The sequence below is a fragment of the Pleurodeles waltl genome, chromosome 9, assembly GCF_031143425.1.
Source record: "Pleurodeles waltl isolate 20211129_DDA chromosome 9, aPleWal1.hap1.20221129, whole genome shotgun sequence".
Taxonomy (NCBI): Eukaryota; Metazoa; Chordata; class Amphibia; order Caudata; family Salamandridae; genus Pleurodeles; species Pleurodeles waltl.
The window spans coordinates 333404969-333420487 of NC_090448.1; the positions used below are offsets into that span (position 1 = coordinate 333404969).

Below are 15519 nucleotides of genomic sequence, written 5' to 3' on the forward strand. Positions count from 1 at the left end.
TGTTTTACGTACCTGTGAAAATTCATGACAAAAACAATACTTGTTCTTGAACGAAGTTCTCATTTTCAAAATATACATTAAAAGAAGTGTTATTTTTCTAATTTGGTCTTGGATTTATTCTTACAGTGTCTATCTCCTTTATTGCCTGTGTGAGTTCTACAGATGCTAAGCACTGCCCTCTGATAAGCCTAACTGTTTGTCCACACTACTACTAAAGAGAGAATTAGTCCTATCAACTTTAGCTTCTGTAAGCCAATTGGGGATCCACTGGACTCTCTGAACGGTGCACTTCTTTTTAGTACACCATATAGCTGTTTCAAGCCTCTCTGAGCTACTAGGACAACATGCTTCACCTACACACCTGACAAAACTGACAATTGGCTGGAAACTTTCATGAAGTACATATCTATAGTTGAGCTCTGACATTAGCTTCTCATGTATGTATGTCTATCAAAAATCTACATTGTTCTGATGGTGTGGACTTCGAAATAAGTCAAGACAGCAAGAGTAGCTACATCTTCAACAGTATTACTGTCTCTCCTGGAGCAGAGAACTGGCCAGAAGTCATTAGCAGTTGCAGTCCTGCTGTATGCTCCAACCAGTTTAAGCACTTGGCAGCCTCCTTTCTAAAATAGAAGCAGATTAGCTCAGGCCCTTACATCCTATGACTATTGAGTCCGATTTCCATTCTTTTTCTCATGTAGCCAAAACTATCCCACCTCCTTCCTAAACCCGTTCTTTACAAAACATTGTTATTCATATTTATAAAAGAAAATAGGAGGCAAAGAAGCATGTTGCCCTTCTCTGAGAAAAATGGTGCTGTTCAGTTTATTTTCTAAAAAACACAGATTCCTTACAATCTTTTCACTTCTATGTTTTCTTGACACATTTCTGCAGACTGAAAATTCAAGGTGATAGCACTTCATCTGGTTCTTCAGGCAATTTGAGCAAGACTAGTTGGGTTACCTGTAAAAGTGTAATTTCTCATTTTCATCTTAGCATGTCACCTGAATAATGTGAGATCTAAGTTGGAAAAACACCCCTGGTTGCTATTCTTTTTGTGCTTTTCATGTTTGATTTTTCCTGGTCGGAGGGAATGTAGTTTAAAGTGCAGTGTTGGACACTATAAAAGATTTACCCATTCCACCCACAGAGAAGGTTCAGCACATTTGACAAATGATCCACTCTTCTCTCCAGATTTTTTAAAGTCAACCAGATAAATGCTAGGCTTCTGAGGAAGGGCCTCTTTTTGACATAGTTAGCCCTGATGTATTATTTAGCCTAAAAACTGTAGTGCCCAGGGCCTCTGCTAACCAGGTACTGTGGGCCAGAGCTCTTGCCCTAAAACTGTTGATGCATTGGCACAATTGGATACACCTTTAGCTACCACAGTAAGTCCCTAGTAAAAGGTACTTGGGTACCCAGGGCATGGGGTAGTAGGGGTAGGCCCCTGAGGGCAGCAGCACTGATCGTGCCACTCCTTAGTGCCATGAATCCAGATGCACCCAGCACTGCCATTGCAGGCTGAGAGTCCTGGTGCAAGCCTAAAACACAAACTCGACATGGCACACTGCATGTGTGCCCTGTCCAGCATACACTGCATACACTATGGATAGGACACCCCTTTGGCAGGCCCTCTGCCCTAAGGCAGGGTGCGCCATATTATGAGTGACGGCACAGCTGCATGAGCAATATGGCCCCTCTGTGTCCTTCCCAAACCTGGGATAGTGAGTGAACAGAGCAGCCATTTCAATACATGTGCTGGACACTGTTCAATACGAGTTTCCCAGCTACATGGTGGCCACTCTGAATCCTGGGTTGTTTGGTATCAAAAAACTCAGAATGATAAGTCCAAACTGGTACCAGTTTTAGATTTATCCCTAAATGTACCCAGGGGTCACCTTAGAGATGTCCCCTACAAAAGCTAACTACCCTGGCATGGTTGCTGACTGGTCCTATCCAGCCTGCCACTGCCAGACGTCCAATCTACAACCTTGGGGGAGAGATCCGTTGATCTTGATTGTAGAACAATACCTTTCCTGGGTGGAGTTGCTAAAATCCCCTCCCTCAGGAATGTGCACTGCCCTGCCAGTGAGCTTCAAACGGCTTACTACCTTTGAAGCTCGAACCCCAGGCCTGCTGCTAGCAGCAGATGGTCACCTCCCTTGCAAACCCCCACTTTTGGCAGAAGCAACAGTGGGAACATCCACAAAGGGTAGGAGGAGTGGCCCCCCCTGGCAAGCCCCACCCCTAGGGTTTTGTCTGTGAGGTGGCACTCCATTTCACTTTCCTCCAATTTGGATGGAGGAAAAATAGCCAACCATGTATAGGGAAGCGACCCATCCTCACAGGAAGTGGTAACTTAGTGGGTGTAGCCACCCTAAGGTAGGTGACCCATTGGTCACTACCAGGTTCCCCCTAAAACACCCACTAAATACAGTATTTAGGGGGCACCCCTAGTCCAGGAATTCAGATTTGACGGACAAAAGACCACCAGCACCAAGAAGATCCAAGGCACGAGAACTGAGGACCTGCTGCAACAAAGAAAAGGTGCCAAACTCTGCCTACTGCACCAAAGACCCGCCAATCACTGCTTAGGAGCTGCTGGACCAACTGGAAACACACTAAAGAACCCCAGAGGACCTCCAGACTTCGAAAATCACCATAGAACTCCCTCCATAGTGGAGGTGTCACTCCATAACAGCAAGAAACCAGCAAGCCAGTGAGGGTCACTTCACTGACCAGCCGCTAACTCCCAAACCGGACGTCGCAGCTGGACCAAATGACACACCGACAACTGCAAGGACAAACCCTGCTAGTGCGCCAAGCTTATTGACACTGCACTCTCCAGTGGTCAAGCTGTGCCAATACACTGGGTATTGGCAGCCTGCCTGGGGCTGAAAAAGGACCAGAAGGAAGCCCCAGTCGAGGGACTTCAGGAACACCCTGGACCTCCCGCCAGAGTGCCCCCGTTGTCCTGCAAACGACCCTTCAACCAACTTGCCTCCTGATTCGGAGGGAATCCTTGCACACAGCGCCTAGCTCACCGTTTCACTCTGCACCTGGCAGTCCTGTGCCCTGCACCGGAAAACCTGCTATGCCCTAAGGGTCCTCCACCTACTTGCAACCTTGACATTCCAAGGGGATTCCCCAGGAACCATCTTTAAACTTACCTGTGCAGTGCTTTTCCTAAACGTTCCCTCTGTGGCCCTACACCAGCTCCAGAGACTTTTCCTTGCTGCTCCTGCCGGAACCGGGAGCCGCCCAAACTTCTCCAGCTGGCACAGTGTTCCAACCTATGACCTCGACCAACCTGCAAAAGAAGAACTAGAGCATTGGGTGATCTAGTTTTTATCCCTGTAACATAGAGGGCCCGCCTCCTACAAGGTGTTTGGATAGCTAAATAAATATGCCTAGGAAGCAGTCATCATTATGGTATTGGTAGCCTCTTTGGCTCTCTACAACTTCAAAATTGGGACTGAGAGAGGCTGCCTATAAACTGTCTCTGCTTTGGCAATTTTCTTAATTCGGCTGTCAATTATTTTGAAATTTATGAAAGGGTTCAAAAAGTTCTGTCTGCACCTGTTCATAGTAAGACTCTTGTGCTGAAGCATATTACTGACATTTCTGATAAGACAATTAAGCAGATGTATTTTTCACATATGAAAACAGCTTGCTTTTAAGACTGCCTTTTTAGGGGAAATCACTTCAACCAAGAGAGTTGGAGACTTGAACATAAAGTTAGCATCTCCATCCTACTCCATGATTAGTTCTGGCAGAGTACTATTTGAGTGATATAGGAAGTTGGCTCTGTATATACTATTTTAAAGTCAGAGATAGTGTGGACAGAGTCCAAGGGTTCCCCTTAGAGGTTGATAGTGGCAAAATGAGATAATACTAATGCTCTATTTTGTGGTAGTGTGGTCGAGCAGTAGGCTTATCAGAGGGAGTGTTAAGCATTTGTTGTACACACACAGGCAATAAATGAGGAACACACACTCAAAGAATTAACTCCAGGTTTTTATATAGAAAAATATATTTTCCTAATTTATTTTTAGAACCACAAGATAAACATTTTAGGTAAGTACATGAATTGCAAGGTACTTCACACAGGTAAGTATAGAACTTTGATTTAAAACTGTAGTACACACAGTTTTGGTTAAAATGGCAAATAGCTATTTTAAAAGTGAACACAGTGCAAAAATCAACAGTTCCTGGGGGAGGTAAGAAAACGTTAGTTTCTCAGGTAAGTAAAGCACTTACAAGGTCAGTCTCCTGGGCATAGGCAGCCCACCGTTGAAGGTTCAAGGCAACCCCAAAGCCATAGCACCAGCAACACAGGGCTGGTCAGGTGCAGAGGTCAAAGAGGGCTCAAAACACATAGGCGCCTATGGAGAACAGGGGTGCTCTGGTTCCAGCCTGCTAGCAGGTAAGTACCTGCGTCCTCAGGGAGCAGACCAGGGGGGTTTTGTAGAGCAATGGGGACACACACACACAAGCACACAAAACACGCCTGTGTGCAAAGGAGGTGTCGGGTTTTGTATTGAAACCAATGGAGGGACCCAGGGGTCACTCTGGCAATGCAGGCAGAGCACAAATGGGCTTCTCGGGCCAGTCACCGACAGGGCTAGAATGAGGGTTGCCTGCTAGTCACTCATGCACTGGTAGGTGGTTCCTCTCTGTCCTGGGGCTGCGGGTGCAGTACTTGATCCAGGTGTCAGGTTCCTTTTGTTACCAGGCAGTCGCGGTCAGGGGGAGCCTCTGGATCCTCTCTGCAGACATCGCTGTGGGGGTGCAGGGAGGTCGACACAGGGTGTCCACGTCATTGAAGTCACCTGGGGTCCTCTCTGCGGTGTTGATTCTCCTGAACTCGAGTTGGGTGCAGAGTGTGAAAACTCACGCTTCTGGCGGGAAGTGAGAGTCTCTTTAAAGTTGGTTTCTGGTTGCTGTTTTGTGGTTGTTTCCGGACAGAGCCTCTGTCCTCAGGAGGTTCTTGGTCCTTTAGGTGCAGGTCAGTCCTCTGAGTCCTCAGAGGTCGCTGATCCCGCTGGATGCATCGCTGTGCAGGTTCTTCGAGTTTGGAGACAGGCCGGTAGGGCTGAGGCCAAGTCAGTTGTCGTCTCTGCGGGGCTTTCAGGTCAGCAGTCCTTCTTGTTGGAGGTTGCAGGAATCTGATTTCCTGGGTTCATGGTCGGCCCTAAATACTGAATTTAGGGGTGTGTTTGGGTCTGGAGGACAGTAGCCAATGGCTACTTTCCTGAAGGGTGGCTACACCCTCTTTGTGCCTCCATCCCTACTCCTATTGGGGAAATCCTCCAAAAGCAAGATGGAGGATTTCTTAAGGCCGAGGTCACCTCAGCTCAGGACACCTTAGGCAGCCGTCTCCAAACTTATTAATGCCACGCCCCCCCCACTTGAAAAATAAAAATCATTGGGGCCCCCCCCTTCGGAATTTTTCAAAAATATTTTATAAAGATGGCAATGTTTAAATATGTCTAGACCTATTTAAACATTGCAGTTAAGTACTGTTCCCTTTTTAAAAGGGCAATTACATGTTTCTGCTTAAAATAAAGGCCTTTTATCTGTGTAATGCTTCTTTTGGCCAGAGTCTGGTGCCCCCCCCCCCCCCCGGGACCATGTAAGGCCCCCTAGGGGGGCCTGCCCCCCAGTTTGAAGACCTCTGCCTTAGGGGCTGTCCTGACTGGTGGGTGACTCCTCCTTGTTTTTGTCATCTCTGCCTGACTTGCCGCCAAAAGTGGGGGCTGTGTCCGGAAGGGCGGGCATCTCCACTAGCTGGGATGCCCTGGGGTGCTGTAACATGCATCATCCTTTGAGGCTCACCGCCAGGTTTTACAGTTCCTGCAGGGGGAGGTGAGAAGCACCTACACCCAGTGCAGGCTTTGTTCCTGGCCACAGTGTGTCAAAGGCACTCAACCCATGTGGCTAGAAATGTGTCTGGTTGTGGCAGGCTGTCAGGAACCGGTGAGCCTAACACTGGTGTTTGGAATGGTATACAGGGGTCATCTCTAAGATGCCCTCTGTGTGCATTTTTCAATAAATCCCACACTGGCATCAGTGTGCATTTATTGTGCTGAGAAGCTTGATAAATAACTTCCCAGAATTCAGTGTAGTATTATGGAACTGTGGAGTTCGTAATTGACAGACTCCCATACCATATACTCTTTATGGCTACCCTGCACTTACAATGTCTAACGTTTGGCTTAGACACTGTAGGGTCATAGTGCTCATGCAACTATGCCCTCACCTGTGGTATAGTGCACCCTGCCTTAGGGCTGTAAGGCCTGCTAGAGTGACTTACCTATGCCACAGGCAGTGGGATGAGGGCATGGCACTCTGAGGGGAGTGCAATGTCGACTTAGTCTTTTTCTTCCCAGCAACACACACAAGCTGTGAGGCAGTGTTTATGTGCTGAGTGAGGGGTCCCCAGTGTGGCATAAGACATGCTGCAGCCCTTAGAGACCTTCACCTGGCCACAGGGCCCTTGGTACCAGGGGTACCAGTTACAAGGGTCTTATCTGTGTGCCAGGGCTGTGCCAATTGTGGGAACAAAGGTACAGTTTAGGGAAAGAACACTTGTGCTGGGGCCTGGTCAGCAGGGTCCCAGCACACTTTCAATTATATCTGGCATCAACAAAAGGCAAAATATTAGGTGGTAAACATGCCAAGGGATGCATTTCCCTACAGGTGAAAACTGCAATCCTTCATAAGGTGGTCTTGAAACTCACAGCGCATCTCTCTAAATGGCATCTAATTGCCTGTAAACATATCTAAACTGGAAGAATGTTTCTGGAAGTTGGGCCAATAGAAGCTCTTGGATTTTATATAGAAATTCCAGAGGAATTTCAGGAAGCTGATTTATTTGTTTGTTAGTTTTGCAAAATTGATAGCAACTACTGCAGTATGAAAGCATTTTCCAGATAGGTTATCCCCATGTCGAAGGTTCTGTCTGATGGAACTGGTGCTTTCTCTATCGGGGGAAAACCTGTGATTTCTGCTAGCTGAGAGGGTAATTTCAGTCAATGGAATATGTCAAGCTGTTATATTCTTTTATGAAGCATCATTGCTTCGATTTGTTTTTCACATGAGAGCCCACATTTAAGGCAAATCTGCAAAGCTTTGTTGTGCAATAATTAACATTTTAGAGCTCGGGCCTACCACTAGTGTGATGCTGCTGCTTTGGGAGTAGCTAAAATTAGGAATCTCGGGGGAGGACCATTAGCAGAAGAATACATTACTTAACTTTGCTAACTTTGTGAAAGATACATAATTTTCTCACAGATTCCTCATCACCTTTAGTCTCCCGAGAGTGTGAATGATTCAGTAGCATTTTTTTCTGATATTACTTATTTTTGCAATCTGATAGAGGTTTCTAGGGAGATTCCTTACTTTTGATTTTCCCCAGGCGTTGGACTGATTCCGGAAACTTTTGCGTGAGCAGTACCCCTGCGCGCCGTTGGGTGGCTTTGTTTGGTTCTGTGTGGCATCGTTGGAGGTCGGGACTTCAGCCGGTAAAGTTGCTTCTCTTCTTAAAAGGATATGGGGGAGCAAAGAAGGTGGGCAGGGGTACTGCTCACAAAAATGGCTGCTGGTGACATTTGAAAGTAGTGGGGCATAAAAGTTGGGTGTGACTTTTATGTAGTGAGTAATGCGAGCAAGCTTAATGGACAAACGTGGGGTCGATGGTGGGTCCTCCTCCTGTGAAAAAAATTGAAAAGATTGACAAATGGTGCATTTGAAAGCAAATGAATGTCGTGAGAAAGCAAGGTTTATAAAGTAGAGGGGACATATAGTCTTGAAATATTAAACACATTAAAAACTACCCCATATCTTACTGCATTAACCCCTTAAATGCGGGCGACGGCCACTGGCCGACGCCCGCACTACCTCCCTGGTGCGGGTCACGACCAGTGGCTGACACCAGGGAGGGTGTTAATAAATCCTCGGGTGCCTTGCACCCGAGGATTATTATTTTTTTTTTTTTTTACTTTTCCCGGGAGACACAGAAGCTTCTGTGTCTCCCCCCCCGCCCCCCACCCGCCCCTTGCAGCGCGCTGACGTTACAAAGTTGTTTTCCCCATCGAAGCAGGAAGCAGCCTTGAGGCTGCTTCCTGCTTCGATGGGGAAAACGGCCTTCCCCACGTTCGGGAAGGCCTCGTAAGAAAGGGGAGACTCTCCCCTTTCTTACGAGGCCTTCCTGAAAGTGTTTCCTAGCCTCCGGTCGCAGCTGTGCTGCGATCGGGGGTCAGGAAACACTTTCAAAAGGCCTCGTAAGAAAGGGGAGAGTCTCCCCTTTCTTACGAGGCCTTCTGAAACTGTTTCCTGGTCCCCGATCGCAGCTGTGCTTTCAGGAAGGCCTCGTAAGAAAGGGGAGACTCTCCCCTTTCTTACGAGGCCTTCTGAAAGTGTTTCCTGGCCCCCGATCGCAGCACAGCTGCGATCGGGGGCCAGGAAACACCACTAGACGCCAGGGATTTCACTTTGGGGGGGCGGCCCCCTCGGAAAACGGGCCACCCCCCCTCCCCCGGGGCATATTTTTTATTTTAAAAAAAGGTAGGTGCCCCCTGGGGGGGGAGGGGGGGGCGATCGCGGGGGCAATTTTTTTTTTCTTCCCCCACCAAAAAAAATGACAGGGTGTCGCCCATGGGCAGGCTGCAATATTTTTTTTTAGATGTTGTAGGGTTTTGGCCCCCAGGGAAACCATACAACAACTAAAAAAAATAGATCTATATATAGATCTATATATATATATATCTATGTAGATAGATTTATATATATATAGAGGTAGATCTATATATATCAATCAAAGAGATTTATAAAGCGCGCTACTCACCCATGAGGGTCTCAAGGCGCTGGGGGGGGGGGGGGGGGGAGGTACGGGGGGAGGGAAAGGGGCTGGGAGGTTCATTGTTCGAAAAGCCAGGTTTTGAGGCCCTTCCTGAAAAGAAGTAGGTTTTGGGTCCTGCGAAGGTGGGTTGGGAGGGCGTTCCAGGTTTTGGGTGCAAGGTAGGAGAAGGATCTACCCCCGGTGGTGGTGTGTTTGATGCGGGGGACAGAGGCTCGAGAGAGGTCAGCTGAGCGGACGTTTCGTGTGGGGGTGTGGAAGGTGACTCTCGTTGAGGTAGGCAGGGCCTGTGTTGTGGAGTGATTTGTGTGCGAGGATGAGGATCTTGAAGGTGATCCTTTTGTCAATGGGGAGCCAGTGGAGGGATTTGAGGTGTGGAGAGATGTGTTCGTGTCGGGGGAGGTCGAGGATGAGTCGTGCTGCTGAGTTCTGGATGCGTGTAGTCTGCGCTTGAGTTTTAGAGTGGTGCCGGCGTAGAGGGTGTTTCCGTAATCAAGCCTGCTGCTGATGAGTGCGTGAGTGACAGTTTTTCTGGTCTCTGTGGGGATCCATTTGAATGTTTTTCAGTATACGGAGTGTGTTGAAGCATGAGGAGGTGAGAGCGTTGATTTGTTGGTTCATCGAGAGGGAGGAGTTTAGGATGATGCTGAGGTTGCGTGCGTGGTTGGCGGGGGTGGGTGCAGGGCATAGCGTGGTGGGCCACCATGAGGGGTCCCAGGTGTTTTTGTGTGGGCCAAAGACGAATATTTCGGTTTTGCTTGAGTTGAGTTTCAGGTGGTTGGCTTTCATATATATATATATATATATATATATATATATATCACTTTTGTCAATATGTGTGTGGTTTCCCTGGGGGGAAAAGGGTCCGACTTGTCTAGTGGCAGTTTTAGTGCCATAAAGAAGCGCAGAAGGTTTATATGCCTACTGCAAAGAGCAAATCTGTATTTTATGTAAATAGCTGAGTACATTAGTAAAGTCAGCCATTACCTGCGCTATAATACCAATGAAATGTATGTGCGGGGTGGAGGGCGGCTATGGAGAGGTGAAGGGCACTTTTGCTGGGTGGTAATGAGGGAATCCGAGGAGGAGGGAGTGGGAGCACCAATAATGATTGTTTGACTTGGGCGCAGGAGGTGCTAAAGACTGTGATGAATGGTATGTGACAAGGTGTTTTTTGAGTGTCTTTAAAGTACGTGCTGATTGAGGGAAGAAGCGCAGGTAAGGTGGCCTCTACTGTTGCACGTATCTCACACACACCATCAATTTTGTGACTGTCTACGTAGGCTAGTGTTTTAGAGCAACAGTTTAGCCAATAGCAGAGATGGCATCTTGATGGATGACTGCTGCCTGCACTTGGGTTATAGAGGACCCCTCTGACATAGGATCAGAGACTGAGACACCAGATACTGAGACAGCATCTGAGGGATAGGACAATGGCGCAGACTCTGGGAGTGATTTTTCAGTCAGAGGAGTCCCATTCGATAACTCCTCTTCCAGTACATTACGTGGGAGGTGATGAGGACAGTCCTGCTGTCCCTTCGCAAGCTGTTCGTGCAACTGGGTAATAGTGGGTTAGGCCAACCCAGAGAGCAGGTGAATGCGGCGGCAAGCAGAGAGAGAGAGTGCTCTCTTGGGAGCTCCCCAATTTAGTTCAGCCCCAAATTCCACCACCCAAATCATATTGTGGAGACATCAAAATTATCTAAACAAAACATTATCCGATGCCTGAAACCATAACGCTAAAAGCGTCACTGATCTATAGTGGTTACTGCCATAGACCCCAATGGAAATGAAGGGCTTTAGAGCGATCAGCCCTGTGTTGTGCATCACAGTGAGGAAAGATGATTTTACTGCCTAGCTTCCGTCTCCTGCTTCAAAGCAAAGCAAAGCAGGGCAGGCAGCCTGAAACCGACAGTCCAGTCTTAAAGGCATCAGTTTGTTTAGAGATAGGATCGTATTGCTAAACACATCAATCTATTTAATATTTTTTTTAAATAAATGTGTAGGGATTTCATAGGGGCGCAGCCCTTCTGCCCTGAGAGAGAAACAGCCCCTGCTCACAAAATTCTCTGGATCCAGTATGGCACCTGGGAAGAATCAAAGGTAAGGAATCATGCAGCTAGGTAGAGACACCAGATAATGCGTTACCGAAAGTAAGTAACTTGTTCCTTAGTCTCGCATTCCCCTTGGCCGCTGTAAAGTCACCACAAAAAATGGTGAAACTAAAGTCAATGATGTCCATGTTGCTACTATAGCTTTGCTTCATCACTCCCTGTGGCTGGGGTTGTAGTCACACAGTGCTGCCAGCTGCTGGTGAACCAACACTACATACAAAATGCTCTAAAAATGTCCAGATACAGTCAGAAATCTGGAGAGAAGGCTCATACGAAGGTTTGCTGGAAGATTAAGAATTAATCTAAAGGCTCCATATGCCTGCATTATGGTATGGAGGATACGATCCTACATACAATGTGGAGCTGCCCCCAGAGAGCGCATATTGGGGGGGGGATATTGTTTTTGAAACGGCGGCAATGATGAACGTGGCCAAAACCATGACACCACAATTGATTAGATTGGGCATATCTAATGAGGCGGATATTCCATGAAAGTAATTGCTGTTTTGGTCATTGGGCTTTTTTGTGGCAGAGAGAGATCTGGCTAAGACATGGGGAAGGGCGCAGGCACCTAATAGGATTATGTGGCTGAGGGGATGAACAGGTGTATGGAGAGTGGTGTATGAGGGAAGCGGTTGTTCCTGCACATTTGACAGTCTGGAGATCATAGAGAGCGTATCACAGACTCCTTGATGACACAGATATTGCCATGCTGGGGGGGGGGGAGGCAGGGGTAGGGGGAAAGCGATGAGTGCTTGAGGACATGACCGTACTAGGTTCTGAGATCATTCTCGGAAGTTCAGAGGCATTGGGGAGCTGGATGATCCCTTGGGAGGGAGCATCTATTGGTGAAGGATTGTGTGAGCATTTTTTTTATATGCTTGTTTTGATGTGTAGAAAACCCAATACAATATATCCATAAACAAAACAATTAATCAGAAACAATGTTAGCGAAAGCAAGTAATTTACTCTTTTGGATACTTTATCATCTTAATGGTTCCTCATTTTGATCCCCTTTTTCACATGTATTAGTATATGATTTTTATGAAGCTATGTTTTATTTCTGATATGTTGATGGCCACGTATTTTTGCCTAGCCATTGTGAATATAGAAATTAGGTGGAACTGACATCACCAGAGTGACGAAATGTTAGTTGACCTCCCAGGACCTGGATATAGTGGAAACTGGGCACCCTCTATATGTGAGAGGAGGTATAAATGAAAACGTACTTGGATCCTATTTGATGCCTCTGAATGGGGTGTATTTTTTTTTTTTATGTTCTCATCACCATACCTGCTTGACTGTTCATCAGTGATGGCCACTTCAACTCCTCCACACCTACCAAGGCGCAGGACATTGGGGGGGCCGTTCCTTTTTGCTTAGGGTCATTGAGCAATGCTGTTGCCCAAACCAGCAGAAATAGCATGCAAGTGGTGTACTTAATCACAGGATTTCTCCATATTTAATTTGTAGCCTTTGACCCACCAAGGGCCATTCTTCTGCCGTATTCTTACCCTTTTGATTTCCTGAGTCCATTAAATATAATTTCTTTACTTGTGTCAACCAGTCCTCAAAGTTAGGAGGATCAGGAGCAACCCATTTTCTACAAGTAACATACCTTGCTATAATTATTAAATAGATAATGAGTTCCTTTTCCTCCAATTGTTAGGCTTTTCCCTTCGCTCTTGGTCTACCCAAATTAAAGCAGGCAGATACTCACCTTAATCTTTGTTCATAATTTCGGAAATTGGCACACTTATTTTCTCCAAGAATGTTGTCAATCTCGAGCATTCAACAAACCTATGGAGATCATATGCTTTGTGCATTTTACTCTTCTTGCAGCAGCTTACAGACATAGCAGAGATTTTAGAAAACTTTAACGGAGTATGGTAGGCCCTGTGCAAAGTAAACAAATGGTTCCTTTTGAGTGCAGCAGAACAAACGACCTTGTATAAAGTGCAAAAGGATATTTGTCATAATGCTTCTAACTGGTCACTTGACAAGCACCAATCCCAGGTCTTGTATGGTGGTGGTGGTGGTGGCAACTGCAGATCTTCTGCTTGACACATCAGTCCATACCACCTTGCAACTTGTTCCTTAATCCCATTGAGATGTAGAACAGCTACAATATTTACTGGGGGGTTGCAGTTCATCGCTATGTTCCATTGTCCATGAGGCCAATTGCAAACATTTAAATTTAGGTAGGCTCCCACCCAACTTAGTGCTTAATTCTTCCCATGATTTTAAATAAGTTCCGTCCAACAAATCATCCCAATTTTGGATTCCCACCAACTGGAGCGCCCTGCTCAGGTTATCCTTTAAGCACTCAAGAGTACCAAATCAGGTCACGCAGGGAAACATATTAAATCGACCATAGCTTCTGAACCCTCATCCACACAGATAAAGCCACTGCTAAAACTTTCAACCTGACCTTTTCATAATATTTGGCGTATCCAAACTTATACAAGTAGCCGACTTCATCCTTTCGAGATCCCAACATAGCCAGAAACATCCTGTCCATGTCCTCAGAGCCCGTATTGCCTAATGTACCTAAGAGGACCGTGAAGAACTTAAAGTAAATGGGATGTCTTCAGTTGATTTGCGGATCTACACCTTCTTTTGTTACAGGTAATTTATTTAGTGGTGTCAATCAATTGACTTGACTTATAGCCTTCGTTTCCCAACATTATCCACTTGAGAAATGCATTTGTTTGTATCAATGGAATTCCTACAATGGGAAAATAGGAAAAGAAGAGACAAAAACTTTCATTGATCAATCTCAGAGGTGTTCACTAAAACAGACTACTTATTGGATTGCGCTTTTCAAAGATTAAACTTGGAAAAATTGTATTTAAAACAGGTGATTCATTCCATTAGGATCATGCATGCTACTGTCAAGGTACACTGTATTTTTCTCAAGTGAAATAGCTGCAGTAATTCAGAAGAGAGGTGAGCCACACGTGTCCCTCTCCTAGGTGAGGTTGTTGGAGCTCAGCTGCTGTTAGACTTTTCTAAGTTGGCATTATTTTCTGTCTAGAAGCCCAAATTTGATAATGATGTGCTGCTGTGTTCTACATTTAGGGAATACAGGCTAATATCACGGGGTGAACACACGCTTTTGGACGCAAGAGCCTTTCTGTCTATTCCATGTCCCCAGTTTTGTTTTCAAGACTTACCTGCCTCTGCACACCTCATACAGTTGTTTTTATTTCCCCAAGGTTGCAATTGTATCCTTGAATTCCTTGATCTTTGAACAATGTGCAAGAATACAATTGCACTGTATTTTACTTTTTTTTGCAGTATACAGTCCTTTCTACTTTTGCACCATGCCCTCAAAAGCACTGTGAACATGCCTTGGAAAATCCTGTGGTGCTGACGGCAGTACGTACTAGGATGTGAAGAGCAGATTTCATGTATAAACATAGAGCCGTCCGCTTCAACTGCATAGGTACTTCACCCATTGCGCTATAGAGGTGATTAGCATTCTCCGTATTACCCATCAAAATAATCTACTGCGTATTAGTCGCATTTCACAGACTGCTGTAGTAGGTAGCCATATTGAAGGGTGGCTGGATGCTTAGCCTTCTTGACTGTCAATGACCATCTTTGGCGCTAAGAGGATCTGGTAACTTCTCTTCAAAAGGTAACTGATTACCTGCTTGGTGAGACAACTGTGGCAAGTGCTGTGGTTGAATTGGGAATGGACCTCAAAAATATTTTGTGTTCTTTAATCTTATTTTCAATAAAAAGCAAAGTTGTGAGATAAGGAATTAGTTTTTTTGAAAATTAATTGTCCATTTGAAATTCTCATTCTAACTGTATTCATGCATGCATAATTGCAGGGCTAAGGTCTATGATTTCCTTTTGCTGAAGTTTGCATTTCATTAGGTTGTCAAGTTTGGTCAGATTTATTTGACACTTTATATATGTACTTCAGTCAAACAATTTACTGTGTATGACTTACTGTACTCTCATAACCCTCTGGAATAATCTCATAAAACATTTGCTGGAATAATTATTTAAAGCTTCAATCAAGGCTCGCGCAGTTTGTACTTGTTGATTATCTGACAGGGTATTGCCCGCAAACAGCAAAAGTACATAATAAATGGAGAAATGCAACACGTAGTTATTTTCTAAATATATATGAATTATACCTTTATTTAACCAACAGTGGTGGAAGAGCTTCAAGTTCAAATACTGAGATTGCTGCTCAACAATAAAGACAAAGGCGAGGTAAGTAAAGACTATTCATTTCACAATTCTTGATTAAAACTCTCACAAACCTTAAGCCATGAATGTTAAAGTCAGCATCTGTTCAACACTTCCACTTTAAAATAATTACCAGATGTTAATAGAGGGCAGGTGGCTCCCTGGTCCTATCCAGATACGCATTTGTAAAGGAGTGCTGCCCAGACTATGATGTTTGAGTTGATTGAAAGTCACTTTGTACTGAATAACCTTTAGGGCTGATATAATTATTAATGTGTTCATGCCGGGTTATCTTAACGTGGAGCGGAACCTTTCAGGAGATCCAAACTCTGA

The 15519-nt window shown here is 45.5% G+C and overlaps 1 protein-coding gene across 2 annotated transcripts in view; it reads left to right on the plus strand.

Annotated features, from left to right (window-relative positions):
• RNF123 (ring finger protein 123) overlaps window positions 1-15519 on the plus strand; it is a 1441353-nt gene that overhangs the window by 522003 nt on the left and 903831 nt on the right. For both annotated transcript variants that reach the window (XM_069206868.1, XM_069206867.1), the window contains exon 18: window positions 15149-15210. In XM_069206868.1, coding sequence (XP_069062969.1) covers window positions 15149-15210 — 62 coding nt within the window. The remainder of the gene's footprint in view (window positions 1-15148; window positions 15211-15519) is intronic.